Source organism: Tubulanus polymorphus, chromosome 4, assembly GCF_964204645.1.
Source record: "Tubulanus polymorphus chromosome 4, tnTubPoly1.2, whole genome shotgun sequence".
In the NCBI taxonomy this organism is placed as follows: Eukaryota; Metazoa; Nemertea; class Palaeonemertea; order Tubulaniformes; family Tubulanidae; genus Tubulanus; species Tubulanus polymorphus.
In genome coordinates, this window is record NC_134028.1 from 21822190 (window position 1) to 21841380 (window position 19191).

At 38.8% G+C, this 19191-nt stretch overlaps 1 protein-coding gene across 2 annotated transcripts; it reads right to left on the reverse strand.

The window, feature by feature from the left end:
• Window positions 1-76: 76 nt before the first annotated feature.
• Window positions 77-19106, reverse strand: LOC141904751 (transient receptor potential cation channel subfamily M member-like 2). Of its 2 annotated transcripts, XM_074793405.1 has the most exons (26): window positions 19069-19106; window positions 17952-18868; window positions 16446-16522; window positions 15580-15760; window positions 14901-15081; window positions 14659-14822; window positions 13929-14127; window positions 12980-13145; window positions 12206-12362; window positions 12031-12100; window positions 10985-11232; window positions 10064-10129; window positions 9560-9692; window positions 9098-9187; window positions 8749-8916; window positions 8415-8514; window positions 7353-7578; window positions 6544-6801; window positions 6133-6276; window positions 5433-5690; window positions 4389-4563; window positions 3845-4007; window positions 3059-3246; window positions 2803-2935; window positions 2515-2643; window positions 77-2092 (listed from the first exon to the last, which is right to left on the reverse strand). In XM_074793405.1, exons 2-26 carry the CDS (start codon window positions 18816-18818, stop codon window positions 1891-1893), a joined length of 4743 nt encoding a protein of 1580 aa, XP_074649506.1. In that variant the 5' UTR covers window positions 18819-18868; window positions 19069-19106; the 3' UTR covers window positions 77-1890. The 2 variants fall into 2 exon arrangements, with proteins under 2 accessions (XP_074649506.1, XP_074649507.1); XM_074793406.1 differs by lacking the exons at window positions 17952-18868; window positions 19069-19106 and adding an exon at window positions 16723-16764.
• Between the last annotated feature and the right edge of the window lie 85 nt (window positions 19107-19191).

The following is a 19191-nucleotide window of genomic DNA, read 5'->3' on the forward strand; positions in this document are numbered from 1 at the left end:
TATCCAGTACATGTAAAAGAAAAATGAAGTCAAATCAACCAGATTGTAATTGATAAATTCATTTTTAATATGGCAAACTTCTTTTTTATTCTGTCTATTACAAATAAATAGACGATCGTTGTATAGGCTACATCATATACACATATATCACAGATAAATCTAAAATGGTTTGTGCAATATACAATAAATAACCTTCGTTGGACGGAAAACTATTTCTGTAAGTAATAAGTCTAGATAATGCCCAGTTACGATATTATTCGCAAAATAGGCTTAGGTTTCATCACGTATGATGTGAGGGATGTGCCTCTAGTCTATAGTGGTTGTAGGCCTATTCTTAGCTGCGATGAAAGATTGAATTTCGGTTAAAGGCTAAAAAAAAGATACCTTAATTGTTTCTCCTAATCAGTTGCGGGTCATTTTGTAAACTGTAACAAAATTTGTAATCAGTTCACTTCTATAACTACTGGGTCTTAGTTTGATCATGATTTAAAGTAATGTACGTGGAAGATAGGCAGCTGGCCGGATCAACTTTTAAGCTACATAAGCTGAAAGGTGAAACAAGGTGTCAATTTTTCAAGCCTAAGCTCATTGACTCAAAGTTTAACAATTTTGTTCCACTAATATGTGCATGTTATGAACAAAACAAAAATATTTCCATTCATAAAGACTCTAACTTAAAACTGACAATTAATCATACATACATTTGGTGTACAAAAAAATATGACCACATGAAAATAAACTTTGATCTCTTCAGCTTAATAAAATTTGAGCACGATTTTGGCCGATCCTCCCCTTGGCTACAGGCGTTAATATTCGTACCTTCAAAATAACATAATAGACTACGGTTATACTGAGCATTCATTGATTTTTCCACGTGAATCAAATCAACCCACGGTTCACTGGGTTCAGGAACACGTAGGCTACGGTGCTGTATTTGAATCATGAATGTTGCTAGTCATGCATGCGCGCTGATTTCAAAGTCTATTCATATTTGTCTGGATCAATTTTTTGGGGATATTTCTCCTAATCTGTTGAACACGTACTTCTATTTGGTCTTAATACGACCAGTGAAACTGTGCAGTCTAAATAAACCATCGTTTTTATATCCATTTTACACTGTATTGAAGTATTGCAAAAACGTCTTCTTTTAGACTTTAGTCAAATCATAATCTCTTCAATAAAATGCATAGAAAACTGTTTTTATCAAAATACCAGATACAACTGTAAGAAATCTGTGAGTGTTTAAAACGTCATTATCAAAACTACATAAACAGTTAACAAATATACATAATATATTCATAATATTATACATATGTGACCATCTAAAAATAACACTCGACTCTTCCAGAAAAGATGACTCTGAATAACCTGAGCTGTTATTATATTATAGAAATTGATTGCCCGTAAGTAACTCATTCCCAAAATCACAAATACCAGGTACATTGATAGTGAAATACAGTGGAACTTTGAGTTGAAGAAAAACCCACAATCATGGAGAAAAACATTAATTTGATAGACAGGATTTTAATGAAGAGAACTCCATCTTTTCCAGAAGAGTCTATGATAAATCTGTAATTTCCTGTAGGGAGACATTTTAGTGTGTATAGCAAGTGTAACATACAATAAAATTACAACTTGTCTCAGAATGCGAAGATTATTTCAAGGCAATACAAATATACATGTATCCAATAATAGTGCTTTGTGTAGTAAATAAAGTGAGCAGTAGCAGCAGCAGCATCAGCAGCTAATGACATCGAGTTTAGAGCAAATAATCACTGCATAAGGCTGCATTGGAATCATTTTTTGGCTTCTCAAAAACCATTCTCATCGCCTGTCTTAAGCATTTTAAGTCAAGACAAGCAGACGCAAGTAGAGCGTCGGATCTGATCTCTATATCTGCGAATTTTCTATGTCTTCGATGTCTATTTGAGGATTGTTGTGACGTCTAGGACGCGAATACGACATATTCTCTAACATCGTAACCATACGTTCAATCTGAGCGCTTTGATTGTGCATTCGGTCCTGCATCGTCTTCATTTGATCGTTTAAATTACGGATCTCAATCGCTTGTTCGTCTTTTGACCGAGCGGATCTGAAACGAAAAGTTATAAATAGGTATTCTTCTTCAAACTTAGAGTGAATTTCGTCGTGATGAGTAAATCAATTCCACATCTAATACAACACTATCAGATAAAACAAATCGATTTTCCAGTCCCCTGACATTTTTGCAGTAACAAGGTTCCCTCGTTGTAGATTCTGATCGGACAGTTTAACATTGACAGAGTGGAGGGGATTTTTTTTTTTTCGTACTTAAAACTTTTTCTTAACATTACACACCAAACTTAGACACAAATAACGGTACAATAATCTTAGAATGACTGCAATACAGATAAGCCTTAAGTCTATCAAAGTAATAAGACCATTCTTGTGACTGAACTATCTACCCGAAAAGCTTCACCATTTTGCCACAGCGCGGTTTATAAGGAAACATGCCACAAAGGATATACTACTTACTCTTGCACCTTGATAGCATTAAGAGGTATTGCATATTCGGATTCAATGGCAGCAGGTTGACCCGACACCGGTCCTTGCGATGTCACTGTTTCTTTGATCTGTTCTAATTCATTGATCACTTGTTCAATCCTACAAGAAAAAAAAAACTTTCAAATGCTCACCACCTTTTATCTAAAATACTCTTCCATCTACTGAATCGATACATCATCCCCTGAATTAACAACCCTAGAATTAGGGGTTTATTATGATCAGAAGATTGATCCAATTCCTCCGGTAAATCGAACAAACCTTTCTCCAGCATTTTGAACTTTTCGATCGATTTGTTCGGCATTTTTCAACGAAACCTTGTACAAGTAGCTTTCCATTCCGACTTTTTCGAACGCTCGGATTTTTTCCGTATCTTCTTTGTTGGCTAGAAATTCTGCGAAATCATAAAAAATCATTTCATTTTAAGAAGCTTTTGTATAACAGATACTGATTTAATCTCAATATTTTTCTGACTCAGGCTGAGTAAAGCGAAGTACCTGGCTGAAATTGTACTTACTGAAAGCGTTGTTCGTTTTCGGTGTTTTTTGACATGTGTTGATGATCATTTTGACGAAGCGAGTCACGTGACTGATAATAATCAGCGGCGCCGCCAGCGTCGGACGGTCGAAATACTCGAAGATCAGCGAATATCGATAGAAACGCCAAACTTTTTCAGAATTGTCTTGGACGGTTTGAAATGTATAACTGGAAAAAACATTGAAATTAGTTAAAGTGCTGTCAGTCTTTGCTGAATATAGGGAGACATTCATTAGTCGTGAATATCTGAGACTATTTTCAGTCTTGGTGAATATCGTTAAGATAAATCCACAATATCAATTCAAACAACTCTTCTTGTTTTTTTTAACGTTTCGAGTGGAATCCTTCCACGAAATGTAAGAAAAAAAACAAGCGCATCCCTCTACGTTAAAATGCTATAATTTACACATGTGTAAATAGATGTCCGTTCCAGTTGCGCAGTTGTGAGTCCAAAAGTAATCTTAAATCTTAAGACTGGTCTTAAGTTGTAAGATTGACTATAGAACCAAAATGAACTTAGATTGGTCTTGAGTTGTTAGATTGATTATAGAATATAGATGAGCTGGTCTTCAAGTTGTTAGATCAGCTGTCGTTGAAAGACTGGTCTGAAATCTAGTATCATGACTACGCAACCAGCCCTTGTAATAGTAGTTCATAGTAGTTTATTTCTGTGTATAAACCCTTAGAGTGAAATAAGTTGAATTTTACCAAGAACTGCGGAATTGGCTCTCGTAAATTAGGAAGAAGTTTGACGATGATCTTTTACCTGAACATAGCGATGAGGAGATTCAACAGCAGCACGTTTGTGAGTATCATGTAAACAGCGAATAAAGCCGGAGCTAACCAATTAGACTGCGAACAGCGCGAGTATCCGGATGTCTCGTTGTTATAGATCATCGGGTTTCTAGAACACGTTTCAGTGTTCTTGCCTAATTGGGAATAAACGAAAATATCAATTCAAGCATAATTACAAAGTCACAACGGAATCACAACCAAAAACAAAGTTCACCCTTGAAAAATAGTTCATATATTCATTCCATGATGGTTGATTTCACTGATTCAGCCTCATCAGGTATAATGTATTGAATAAACTATATACAGAAGGGCATATAAACCCACAGCAGAAATAAACAACTATTTAGAATGGGAATACAAGAATTTACACAGATCAATAGGTGTGACAATAAAATATATATTGATGGTGTTAGTTTAGTTTGGGTTGGCGACCTAAACTAAACAGTCGATTGAACATTCTAAATTTTGAAAATGCTACCATTAATGTTAATATATTCACTTTCTCTTGCGCTTACCCTCCATTTCATCGAGGAATAGTTCGCCATACATCTGCCAGTAGGGTTTATAGACTACGTCTTTCAGCAGACCCCAATCAGCTTTGGAATTTGGGTAGAGCAACGCGTGAATAGCAACTCCGTAACTCAACAGAAATACCACGAGAATAGCGAAGAAAAACATGAGATCTGTCAACTGGAAAATTGAATAACATACTCAAACCATTAGAACTGCGATAGCCTTTATTAGCAACTTTCAGATTCAACTTTGATTTAAGATTATATTTGAGACATTATAACCAATATCAGTCCACTGTCTAGTAGGATAGCAAATCTTAAGCAAACCTAGTGAATCCTGTGATATCCCCCTATGATATCATCAAATTGCTTTTTGATTTGATTAATCTGTAACTTCTAGCAAGTCCGGCTCCGTGATAGGTCCGTTTTATTCATACACAGTATCTCGAGTTAGGATATAAACAAGTTAGTTCGTAATTCAAATCTTCCATTTCTCCATAGTTCTAATTCGAAGTCAACTCTGACCAGTTGAGGTCACATCATGACCCTAATCCTAGCGAATCAGAAACCCTTTAACCTTATCTGACTATAACATTTTTTCCTAACATAACATTCACAACATATCCAGCTATCAGAATTCCACAATTACAGTAAATCTCTGAAAATGTATCTATTTTAACCCTTTCAGTGCATCTACACCGCAATGCGGTGTATAAATCAGTGATAGATGTTGCTAGTACACCACACTGCAGTGTATTGATGTAATTAGTAATTAGTAATTATCTCTCTTGAAAAATGGCAGCACCTGTCAAACATAGTGAAATATTAGTTACTAACGATACACCGCGCCGCGGTGTAGACGCACTATAGTGGTATTCCTGTTATTCAACACACTAGGGTGAAATTTCTTAAAATTTTCAAATTATCTCCAGCACTATAGGGTATTAATTAGTCAGCACTAAAAGGGTTAAGAATAACTAATATTGCCTCAGGTGGAACTGAGTTCAGATTTTTCCTCGATACTCTCATGTAGTTAGAATAACTCACCATTTTACGTATCATGATGACTTTCGGTCCAATGTTTTTGTCAACGAAGAAAACCTGCATAAATCGTAGGAAAAACATCGACAGATCGAGAGCGTAGACCATCCTCGCGAATCGGAAATCTTCTTCGGTTTTCATCGTGTATCTCAGCACTATCGCAATGATGAACAGCAGATAGACACATAAATCGAACCGATTCCAAACGTTATCGAACCAACCCATTATCTTAAACCGCAACGACCGAGGATCTTTAGAGTAAACCTTCAAGAGATGATAAGAAATATTTCAAGGGAATTTGAAAACATAGATCTTTATCTCAGAAGTAACAAAAGTGAAACTAATAGAGTTCACTGAGCTTATTTTATCGTTGTATATATCAGGGTGGCCACTTTCTGCGCATTCATACATAAATCCCCCGACTTTTCCCTGATTTTTAAATGTAATTATACAAAATTCAGTGAGTGAATCAGAGTAATTTCTAGGTTTAAAATTCTACAATTCATTCATTTTTCATTGAAACATGTACTGATTATGAAACACATTATCAATAGCATTATCCGAATTCCCTGAGTTTCCCAAGTTTTTTTGGCAAAACTTGTCAAACTTGAGTTTTCCCCAATTTTTTTCTAAATTCTAATGATCTTTTCAGTTTTCCGGGTCAGTGGCCACAACCAACCTGTAATGATAGATATGTTTATCGTACCTGTCTAATTTCCTCAACAATCAGAGTCATAATCCACACCCAGACACATATCTCAATTGAACTCGGTTTCTCATTGTCAACCACCGGACGGAGTTGAGTTAACACAACAAATGAGTAAATCATCAAGAATATCAATTGTGACATCTGTAAAAACCAAGAGTGGATGTTACACTACTGGTAGGTCATATTCCGATACGGAAATTACAAAATCACAAAATAACAAATGGAAATCCAGCTGGTGGCCCCACATCAAATGTAATGAGAACGCACAGGGACCTGACGAAAAAAAATTTTTACCCCAGTATCCTAGTAACTATATATAAAAAAACGTTTTTTTATATATAGTACCTAGGATACTGGGGTCAAAAACTTTTTTGTCAGGTCCCTGTGTGAGAACGTTTAAATACTTACGACGTTGTAGATGAATTTCGTAACAGGAGCCGTGTAGAAGTAGAATACGGCGCTCGGTAAACTGATTCCTTGTTTGGATTTGGGAACCCACGATACGCTGTACAGTTTACTCGGTTTCTTCACCGCGTCGTAAAGCGTTCGATTCGTGGTCGTAGCAGACGTACCGCTCAACGCTCCCATCAAATTCTTATACGGCGAAACGCGACTCGAAAACTTGATCCAGATCATGAAGAACGGCAACAACGAGCTCAGTACGATCTAGAAATATCAAACAATTCATTCTTATGATTTTACAATTACGAAACGGGTTGTAAAAATTTGAGATCAATGACAACCAGTTTTATACAATACTGGTATTTTACTATCCTCTAGGCAAATTTCAATGCCAGCTATGAACAGTAGTAACTGCAACAGTCAATTGAAGTGATGGCCTGCTATGGCGATCTTGACACGGTTTAATGATACACAGTTGTCAAATTAAGTTAGTGAACATTAGCTGAGGTATGATAAGCTTCTATATAGTTTATAGTTTTTATAGAGTCTGTCAATTTCTATGATTGCTATCAACGCTATGGCAATTTTTCTATTATAATAAGTTAGTGTTTTTGGGGATTTATCCCTAGAATTCGCAACAACAAAGACGGATACGGAAAGTTTAACCACCTTGGTAAAAGATTCCAGCAATAACCCTAAAACTGACACATACCTTCCATGAGTACTAGACCATATTTCCCCTCCAGTGATCAAAGTTAAGTACTAAAAATTTTTCCGAAAAAAATCCGAGAAATATCCATGAAACTGTAACATACCTTCCACGTAGCGGTGTACAAGGCCATATTTCCCCTCCAGATCTTGTTGAGACAGATTTGACAACTCGTATGACCGAGGAAATCCATGTGTTCACCGTTATCGGCGACGCCCAGTAGCGTAGCGCTGCCCCATTCATCCAACGTGCGGATCAAACACATCCGACCTAAATCTTTATTAGTAACGTAACATTCGTTCAAAACACCGATCGACAACGTCTCGCATTCTCTGAAATGAGATTATATGTTTTAACCCTTTTAGTGCGTCTACACCGCAGTGCGGTGTATGAATCGGTGATGGATTTTTGCTAGTACACCACACTGCGGTGTATTGATGTAATTAGTTTTTAGTTTTTATCTCTTTACAAAGATCACAGCACCCGTCAAACATAGTGAAATATTAGTACCTAATGATACACCGCACATAGTGCTATTCACCTTATTCAACACACTAGGGTGGAATTTTCCCAAATTTTCACATTTTCTCCAGCACTTAGGGTATTAATTAGTCAGCACGGAAAGGGTTAATCGACACATTTCTGATAGTTTAAAATTACAAATGATAACAATAGCTGCACGATTACCGAATTGCAAGTTGATAATTTACGAACAAAATTAAGATTTTAGTTTGATTGTCATCAGCATGTTTCTTTTTCATCCCTGAAACCACTGAATGCCGTTTAGGGACATATTATCATGTTAAAAGTTACTGCCAAAATAAAATCAATTTTCAATTAGTAGTATGAGCTTTATGAGCTTTATGCTCCTTGTGTATTATATGTAACTTGTATTTGCTGACGTAACCGTATTTCTAGTTAATGTTTCATGGAATAATACGTCAGCACGTTAAGGGCAGAGAGGTCAGAAAAGAACCTTCAAATGAGAAACTCTGCCAGCATCAAGATTCAAACTGATGGACCCCGGATTGAAAGAGACACCAGTGAAAGACTGACTAACTGCTACCACCAGGATTCAAACACAAGAACCCTGGGATTGTCGAGAGACCGATGATCAATACTCGGCCACTCTATGCCACTCATCAGCACATTACAGTGCAAAACTTACTTGGAATTTTTCTCAAGTTGTAAACTAAGATCTATCTCTTCTGCGTCTGCGGCTTTGTCGCTTAACCTTTTCAAAATAGTCGCCGCTATAAGCGTAGTTCCTGCAGAAAATATGGCATAACAAAGATAATTCATCGTAGCCTATTTTCCGTGCGCGTACGTATATCCCTTTTACATTGTGACTAGTAATTATAGATATCTTCTTACAAACAAATATCATATACTTTAATAATACCCAGCCCTCAACGGGCTTATAAGCCAGCAATTTCACTAATTATGAATTAAAGGATTGAAAACATTAGTTTTTCCTAGGAGGGAGGAGCTGTGATACCTACCGATATGATCCTGACCCATTCTCCAGAATAATTTCGCCAATTCCATACGATTTAAAAGCACAGCCCAAATGAACAGTTCCTTCTCCGGCGAAGCAAAGCTGCACAATGTCTTATGTCTGCTGTCCGATCTAGCAGTCAGTGATATGTGCTGAGGAGGAGTCTTCGAGTCTGAAAATACATTAAACTATCACCGATGGATAATGCTCACACAGAGTAAGCTACTAGTTTATTCAATGTATTACTATATCCTAATAGTTGAAATATCAAATAAACTAGTAGCTCGAGTAAACTTTTCGAACTCCATTTTCTAAATCATGGAGTCGCTTGCGGCAGGATTCTTAAAACGTACCTGTCAGATCTTGTTTCCAATTTCTAGTCGCTTTAGGATCGATCGTCGATTCGTCGAAGTTTACAGATTTACTCACGCAAAACTTTTCACCTGTTAAAAAGCGTAGGAAATTATCGTACTCACAAAAAAGAACCAGCCGTGGTGTTTTAGATATAAAAGGTATACCAGTCCGAGCAGGTGATGGGTTCCAACTTTGTACAAGGCATTTGTATAGGATTTTGTTAATTTTCAATGAGGTATGACAAGTTGTATAACCACTATGCGGACTAGTTCTATTGGTCTACTGGTCTAAAATAGCACACTTGCTTTCTAAGTCCGAGACCCGGGTTCGATCCTTGTGCGTGTAATCTCACTGTCATTTCTCTTATGTAATCGTTACAACAACCTTTCAATTAACCTTGATCTAGATTTTTAGCGTCCAAAATCGGACGGTTCGTTCATATCAGATATTTCGATACATACTTGCGTAGAAGTTCGGGTATTGGTCGCCGAGTAGAGCTCGTATCACGCGGCCAACATCGGTGAGCAAAGTCGAGTTATCGACGTGCCATTCATTCTTTACGCAACAAAAACACATCCACTGCTTCCACGTTGTCTGCAAACGAATACAGCGAACAGCTACATTAATGAACACCTGGGGCCAGTCGTCGAAAACTTGGTTACAGTAAACCAGTGGATAGTTGACATAGTGACAATTATAAGTTCATTGTTATTATGGTATTTATCTGCCGGTTATCTTTAACCAACTTTTGGGCAACTGGCCCCTGGCTTTAGTGAACGAACACTTCTGATTACCGAAAAACTATCTATAGCAAGTGATTTAAGACTTCTCATTACTGAATACCTGTTCACAGTGAATAAACGCCTAAAGTATGTATTTTCGTTATGAGTAATTTACCCGTAATGAGCAAATTATGTTATTATAACAATATCATTATCGATATCTTAATTGAGAATGAAACTCACACTTTGTTCCTGTATTAATTCTCGAAGGAGATCTCGACATGTATCGGCGTATCTATCTTTTAAGACCTGAAATAGAAAAGTAATTCTGTCTATAATTCTGAAAAGCATGAAAAAATTCCACTGTTGGATTCGTTTTTAAGAGCTATTATCATATATCATCATTGTCATATACTGGTCGCGGAGTCCAATGGGTTTTACACTGGTCGCAGGGTTAAATGGGTTTCATATTGGTTGTGGGGTCGATGGGTTTTACACTGGTTGCGGGGTTAAATGGGTTTCATATTGTTCGTGGGGTCGATGGGTTTAACACTGGTCGCGGGGTTAAATGGGTTTCATATTGTTCGTGGGGTCGATGGGTTCTACACTGGTCGCGGGGTTGAATGGTTTTTACACTGGTCGCCGAGTCGAGTGGGATCCCTAAGCGTTAGAACTCACCTGAGAGTAGAGATCTTTCAGTCGTTGCACGGTGAGGAATCGTTTCAACTCGATTGCTCGAAGTTAGAACTCACCTGTGAGTAGAGATCTTTCAGTCGTTGCACGGTGAGGAATCGTTTCAACTCGATTCCTCGAAGTTAGAACTCACCTGTGAGTAGAGATCTTTCAGTCGCTGCACGGTGAGGAATCGTTTCAACTGGATTCCTCGAAGTTAGAACTCACCTGTGAGTAGAGATCTTTCAGTCGCTGCACGGTGAAGAATCGTTTCAACTCGATTCCTCGAAGTTAGAGCTCACCTGTGGGTAGAAATCTTTCAGTCGTTGCACGGTGAGGAATCGAGGGATTAGAACTCACCTGTGAGTAGAGATCTTTCAGTCGCTGCATGGTGAGGAATCGTTTCAACTCGATTCCTCGAAGTTAGAGCTCACCTGTGAGTAGAGATCTTTCAGTCGTTGCACGGTGAGGAATCGAGGGATTAGAACTCACCTGCGAGTAGAGATCTTTCAGTCGCTGCACGGTGAGGAATCGTTTCAACTCGATTCCGACGTCGAGAAACAGTTGCACGAATTCGACGTTATTTTGAACGATCGCGGCCGACATCGCGTCATTCATACAATCGAGCGATCCCTTCCAGTGCGGTCGATTCTCCGCCGAGAATATCTCGCTCCTCGCTATATCGACACGGTTCCAGGCGAGGGCAAAATTCAACTGTGACTGAATGTTCGATTTATTCGCTGCAAAAATAGAATTAACGTACGTACATGTAGTTTCATTTTTGGCGGATTATTGTGGACTGGATGATTTAAATCTAAGAGAGGCGCAGTGGCCGAGTGGGCTAAGCCGCCGGTCACTGGTCTCGTCAATCCAGGGTTTATGGGTTCAAACTGGTGGGAACAGAGTTTCTTGGTCGAAGGTTCTTCTCTGGTCTCTCCCCCATTGGGAAAAAAGAAACATCGAACCCGCTTATAATGCACTGTGTGGCGCTTAACGGGTGTTGAAAAAAAAAATGATTTAAATTAAATTCAAACGGCCTTTTATTGATCCGTAATGATAAAATTATTGAAATATCAACGTTTAACCCTTTCAGTGCGTCTACACCGCAGTGCGGTGTATAAATCAGTGATAGATTTTGCTAGTACACCACACTGCGGTGTATTGATGTAATTAGTAATTATCTCTCTTGAAAAATGGCAGCACCTGTCAAACATAGTGAAATATTAGTAACTAACGATACACTGCGCTGCGGTGTAGACGCACTACAGTGGTATTCCTGTTATTCAATACACTAGGGTGGAATTTCTTAAAATTTTCAAATTAGCTCCAGCACTATAGGATATTTATTAGTCAGCACTGAAAGGGTTAAGAGAGAATAGAAAATGACACTTAAAATCACAATATTTATATCAGCATTACAATTGAAATATTCATCAATGATTTACTTATTTTAGGAGTTTCACTTTTTCTGGTTGTATTGGCAACAAATAAGAACCTCGAGGACAAAATTGAAACTAAAAGATTTGAAAAACACTGACCTCGAAGTAAAGCATTCAGGATAGCTTTATCTAAATCCTGATTTTCTTCGTTAATTTCGTACACGGTCAACTAAAAAAACGAACGAAATTCGCGTGAATTTCATCCCTCGACCCGCTCGGTTTGATTAAGGGTTATATCAGCGGGGGTGTCGACTAATAGTAGGTCGATAATTACCAGTTTGCGGTACTGTTTCATGCTGGTTCTTATCGCGGTCACCGCACTATTCATTCGCTCTTCGGTTTGCTCATTCATCACGTGAATATCGAACAATACTTTTAATCTTTCTGCCAATTCCAGTACGAAATTATCCGGTTCGATGCAGTCTTCAGGGCTATCGATGTAATAAACGCATAAAGATGGTGCCATAAGCTACGATTTTGCAATTGATTGTGGCAACAAAATATGCCTAGGTACCGATATAATAGGGAAATACTATGTCATAGGGGGTAGCGGATGCACCCCTTTTTGAGACTAACTTCTCAAATTACTATGTAATCAATATTTCATTCATTTGTTGAGTGGTAAATGATTGATCGATTTAGCCTGTAAAATCCTAAGTTGAAACAAGGTCACGTTGCTAAGTTTTAAATGTACATCTAGAATTGAGGAGCTAGCACAAGACGTGTTGAAGTGGGTAGACCCTCGAACGGGTAGTTTTAAGCTTTTAAACACGTCTAAAATCACGTGATCACAAGTTTCTTGCAAATTTGATTAGTCTTGTGGAAAACGTCTCTAAAGCCTCTGATTTTCAAGAAGTTTTTTGGATTTCAAACCCCATATTGTGTTTGGATCTTGCATTGATGCTAATTTCGACCCCCCCATGAAAATTCCTGGGGACGCCTATGCAGCTTTCAATTGATAGCGGTTACAAAATATGCCTAGGTACCAACATTATGGAAACCGACTACGCTGTTCTACTATTCTATACGGTGTGTCTACGGTACTTACTCTAATCTGTTGCGAGTGATTTTGTAAGCATAAGCGAACAAGTCGGCAGCTCTTCCCGAACCGGCTATTATAACGACGGGAATATCCTGTTTCAACGCCGCGAATACGGTTTCCACGGAATTCGCTCCACCTTCCAATAATAACTGCACTACCGGTACATTCACACCTGTTTACAGATAGAGATATTGTGAAATTACGACTGAATGGTTGGCTTAATTTTTTGGACTTCTCCTTCCAGAAGAAAACATGGCTAGTCGAGCCCTGAAGGTGGATTGAAATTTAGCTAAATCATGCCCACGCAGTTGCAGTTTATGAACTGACCCTATGATTGTTCAGTCGCATTATTAACACATTAGCACTCAGGAATTTCACTATGTAGTGTCAATTACTCATTCAAGAGAAAATCCAAGTTTATCACGATAGGAATCATTCATTTATTACGTACGCATAAGATTTGAATTTTTCAACCCCCCCTCCTCCTCTGTACGCAAAATCGGCCATTTTTTCATATACATTAAGCATTACAGTAAGCAATTGCACTGAACCCTCCCCCTCCCCTAATTCCTACGTAATAAATGAATGACCCCATACACAATAGCTCATTTGCTGTTTATTTTCATTCATTACAAGTTTTTGTTATTTCGAAGTACATACTCAAGGCTTTGATGATATAAGATTTGATAAGGCGGGCCACCAAAATCTTGTCATTACGCCCCCCCCCCCGAAATTCATTCAAACTTACTTGGATTTGAAGTGAATGCTCAGATCTGTCATGTTCTTACTTTCAAAATTTGAGAACTTCAAATAGTTGAGTTGATTTTTGTACGGTATTTTGAGGACTTGGGTGTCGACTTTATCATAAGCTAATGGGTTCGAATCCCACTATAACTGTTTACGGGCGGCTAGAGTGCTAACGGGTTAACGAACTGGAGAAAATCTCATTGCTTACTCTGTTTTTCTGAAATACTCGTCTCCACCTCTGAAATAGCGCGCTCGAACGCGGCGCGGAATTCAATCTCGCGTCCGTATTGTTTCTCAGTTCCGTCGTCGACGAGAATGAAATGCGTGTGATTGTGATCTAATCGACACGTGTGACGCTCGTTCTGTAGATCGTCGATATTATACGACGCCGGAAACAGACCTTGACCCTGAATTGAAAACGACAAGGAGTTCGAAATCAATAAAAATGAATCTAAAGACAACATATTCAAACATAGGGATACATTGTACTGGAAGGGGGGGTAGATGCAATACAGCAGTAAGTTAGTTATACGCTGCACTGGGGCAGGCAAAATATACCAGTATATCAATTATACATTGTACTGGGGTGGAACATAAAGTACAACAGTAGGTCAGTTATACACTGCACTGTGGGGACGATACAATACAACAGTACCGGTAAGTCAGTTATACACCGCACTGCAGGGTAGACAAGATATACTGTAATAGTATATAAGTTATACACAGCACTGTGGAGTAGATGCAATATAGCAGGAAGTGAGTTACACATTGCACTGTGGAGTGGATGCAACATAACAGAATATCTGTTTATCGTACTACAGGTAAATGCAGTATAGCAGGATGTCAGCATACACTGCACTGCCGGGTAGACAGTAAAGCAGTGTAAGAGGTATACATCGTACTGCAGGATAGACACAATACTACAATACTGTCTGTACCTTTTCTCCAATAAGAGCTGCTTTATTGTCAACAGCACCCCATGTGCAGATACCGATACAGGTGACTATATCCGTTCCTCCCGTCATTAATGAATGTTCTTGAATCGCTTCTCCTACGTATTTCATCACTCCTTGATGCATTCCGCCCGTTACTATCCAAGCACCTGAAATGTGATACACATTGATCGAAATGAGAGAAAGTTCATCTTTGTGAAAGTTTTGAAAACTGGATGCAATTTTACCTGTTGATCTGGCAGCGTTGACGAGACCTCTCTTGAAGAGACTGAGCAGTTTTTGTTTGAGCTGAAATGATTTTGCGCCACCCGTGACGGATATGAGGAGTTTCGGAGGATTCAGACCCCAGTACTCGTCCATTAGAGTCCAGACGGACGATACTTCAGTTTTATGGTCGACTCTGATGTACTGGAAAAAAGATTTCACAGTTTGAATTTAAACTATAGTTGAATGAAAGAGTTGACCGACACTTCCATTCTGTAAATCAATATGATCGCTCTTGCCCATGACCAGTCTTACAGTGTACTTGACTAACAGTACTATGAGCTGCCATATTGAAAGAGCCACAGAGACAGTTCCCTGCCATTCAGGACAGTGTTAACCAAACAGCAGACCAAGTTGATTGAGTCGACCTGGTCTCCTAAGAGAGCATGGCTGTTCTATAGCATAATAGATTTACCTGTATATTAGACTTGGATAGTAATCATCAATGTTAAATATATTAGGGGGTCATTCATTTATTTTGTACCCATTAGGGGAGGGGGAGGGGTAAGTGCAATTGCGTACTGTAATGCTTTATGTAAATGAAAATGACTGATGTGTACATGGCGGGAGAGGGGGGTTAAAAAATTCAAATTTTATGAGTACGTAATAATTCAACGATCCCTTAATAGTAGTTATACTAACCGGAGAGGTTGAAGCGACTTCGTTTCCGAAACCGTAGAATTTGATTTCGCCGAATGAATCGGGGTCGATTTCGCGAGTGTGTTCGTCGACGGACCAGACCTGATCGCCGGTAGTCTGATCGACAACGATTCCTTCATAGATATGCCATTCAAATCCTCGACCGCACTTACAACGACTCAAACTAGAGACAAACACAAATTCGAATTCATTGCGTGGAACACTTTTTATTCAAACGTATGGCAGACATTTCGAAATGAACAGTCCTGAGGGGTCAGATGGGTGTGAATATTTTGTGCATAATCAAGATTGATAAAACACTATATCAGTGTTGTGACGATAGTATAGAGAAAATCCCACAATGATAATGAGAGACAAAGTCCGAAAATGTTTTCTAGAGCCAGTAGTTTATTTGAAGTTTCGACTTTATTCTAATAGTCATCTTCAGGAATACAGTATTCAGCATTCCTGATGATGACTATCAGAATATAGTTGTAATGTCAAATAAACTACTACTACTAGCTCCGGTAACATATTCTTACTTTGTCGCTCATTATCATTGAGGAATTCTCATAGATGTTTTCGCACACAGGCTCAAGATCTACACTTTACCAATGACAACCTCTTGGAGGCCTCAGGCCTACGTGTATTTTCTCTTAGCAATAAGAATGGGGCGAAAAACAAGCCTCATGTACGTAATATAGCATTCGAGAATGTCTATTAGTAACTTTTTTCTTTTAGGGAAGTCCCACACCTCTATAGTGCCCGCAATGTCGGTCCACTTTCATGAAATTCCTTCCCCCTCTAAAGACGATGCTGGCTACGGACCTGATCAAGGCCTATATGTTACCTACAGTTTTCACACTTACTTGTATTTCGGATCGGCGATATATTTACTACATTGACGATGACGGATATTTCCGAAAACGTACGCAGCAGTTAGATCCTGAAAATAAATCACTATTTCATAGAGACAACTCGCATTAAATGACAAACTCATACAGAAAAGCCAGGTCCATTACTGGCAGTAATATGTGTTACTCAATTCATTACAGTGAAACTGAAACCAGATTAATCAGAATTATTTGAATTTCAATGTACCTATTATGGTATTCATAATAAAACATTAAACAGATGAATAAATACCTTATTTGTCATATTTTTTCCGAAATAACCTCTTATATTCAGGGGTATTAACGGGATATAAATACTCTGATAGGCCTTTAGGCCCATAGGCAAGCACATCCTGCTTGGATTTAACAGTTTTTTCTTAGGTGAACACTTGTTATCAAACAGTTATCAGTGTTTTATCTATTGACAACTATTTCGAAATATATTTCATGTAGCCTATATTTACGCTACCCTGAAAAGAGTTTTATCGCTTGAATAGTACGTACTATTTTTATTAAACTGTAGCACCAGGTGCTAACCTTAGGTCACAAATACCATCAACTTCCAAATTGATAAGATAAACAGAATTAAAATGAGCTGGGCCCAGGGTCATGAAAAAGTTAAAACTCGATTTTTTGGATCTATTCCCATTGGCATCTTCAATGAGTTAAACGATTCAGACTTAACCATTTTGAGCTAGACCTGCCAACCTATCGATCACCACATCAGGGACAAAAAAGTAAATTTTCAAGGATACAATATAAAGAAAAATGAAGAATTAGAATAATCTTTTTGGGACAGTGGAAAATTGTTTCAGGGACAGCAATAGATTTTCATAGCAGCGAAAAACCATGATCAGGGACTCTGATAGTTAGTTACCTTATCGTTGGCGGTAAGCTTTTAGCCTATAATTGGATGGATTTATATGGGTCCTGAAACTGGCAAACTCAAAATTCCTCAATCAAAAATGCTCCAACAGTCCACACTCTAATAAACAGATTTAAGGAAATCACTTTTAATGGCTATTGAACCCAAATCCAATTCTGGTCTTAGCCTAAGTCATTTAAAGCACAATTCTTTGAAGTTAATGAATCAAACTGATGTATCTAAAACTTCTACAGCGGACAGATTACTCCTATTTCGCGTTTCCATTTCACCCTCATTCTACCTAATTTCATTAAATTTTGATCTTTTTTTCTGGGTGCTTGGATCCCTACGGGACACAGCCTCCATTGGCTTTCCAAGCATCCAGCCGCGTATGTATGTAAATTGTTTATAATCTATATATCATTTATACTGCATATGTACATGGCGAAATAAATATTATATAAATATTATAAACTAAACCACTGACAGGTACTGACTAGGACTGTGAGGTATTTTCAGGGCACGTTGGCAGCTCTGGAGCTTATAGGCCTAGAAGACACTGGACTGTGGTCTATAAATCAAAGACGGACAATTAGAAATTAGAAATGGCGACTTACGTGTAGAACGCATTTTTTATTACGATGCATCGACTCGCGGTGATCTATTTTCACTTTCGCCATCGAGTCCGAGCGCAGTCCTTTGAACGCTTGCCGCGCGATACCCATAGCCGCGAACGGTAGAATCTTAGATCCGGGCCGACGAGAGCCGTCCACCTCGTCCAGATTCACCGTGTACGTACCGACGCTGGCGTTCGATTGTTTACGACCTTCACCCGCCATCTGCCCGTACATCGGATTGTTGTAACTATTTAACAGTTTCGAAGATGACGAACCGTCTATATCTATCGTATACGTTCCAGTACTTCCGAGATTCTCCATGCTATTCTCCCGTTTGCTACCACTGCTACGGTTTTGACGGTCTCTACGTCTATTACGCTTCTCTGCCGCCAATTCCGAGTCCGCGGTACCGTCCCTCGTTTTAAATCGTCTACGTCTACTACCGCCGACATCTCGGTTGGATTTTCGTTCCGACGCCTCTCGCGGTTTCGTTCGTTTTTTCGCCGACGGAGCCTTACCGGACAGCGACGGATTTTTAAACGGATCGTTTTCGATCATGTTCTCGAGGATTTCGTCGTAACTTGTGTAAAGTCCGTGATATCGCGCTCCCATTTTCGGCACCCGCTCGTCGAACGATGGGTATGATTCTGAGATTTTGCGCTCCTCGTCACGGAGGTCCTCATCATACCCGTTTTCCTGAGTACGCGGTGTCATAGTGGTCAAGTCTATCTGGACTGGACGTGGAATACGCGATGTCACGCTCCTCGGTACGGTGAACTGGTCGGCTTCGGGATTATCCTGTTCACGGATCGGGGAGCTCCCTGTCGATAATGACACCGTCTCGTTCAATAAGGGGCGCTCACTCATTTTCTTACCATCATCATCGCCTGTTGCTTAAAATATCCTTTACCATTGCCCTGGAAACAGAGAACAACAATCTAGTATTTGACAAGATTTCTTCAAAACTGTGACTGTCTGTGTAGGCCTATTTATTTAAGATTTGAAAAAAAAACAACAAAGGGCGCCTTCCTTGAATCCTCATTTTGGCTATCAGGCCCTAACTTTTATTCTCTGGGATCGGACAGGGATATTTGTTAGTCCTTTTAGAGATGTTTACATTCATGTTTACAGTGACAGCGTCAATTTAGCGACCGCCTTATTCGCTAGCTGCTGATCCGGCAAAGAGTTCGATTCCGTGAGGTAGTAATGACCAATTCAATTCAATTAAGCTTTGTTATCT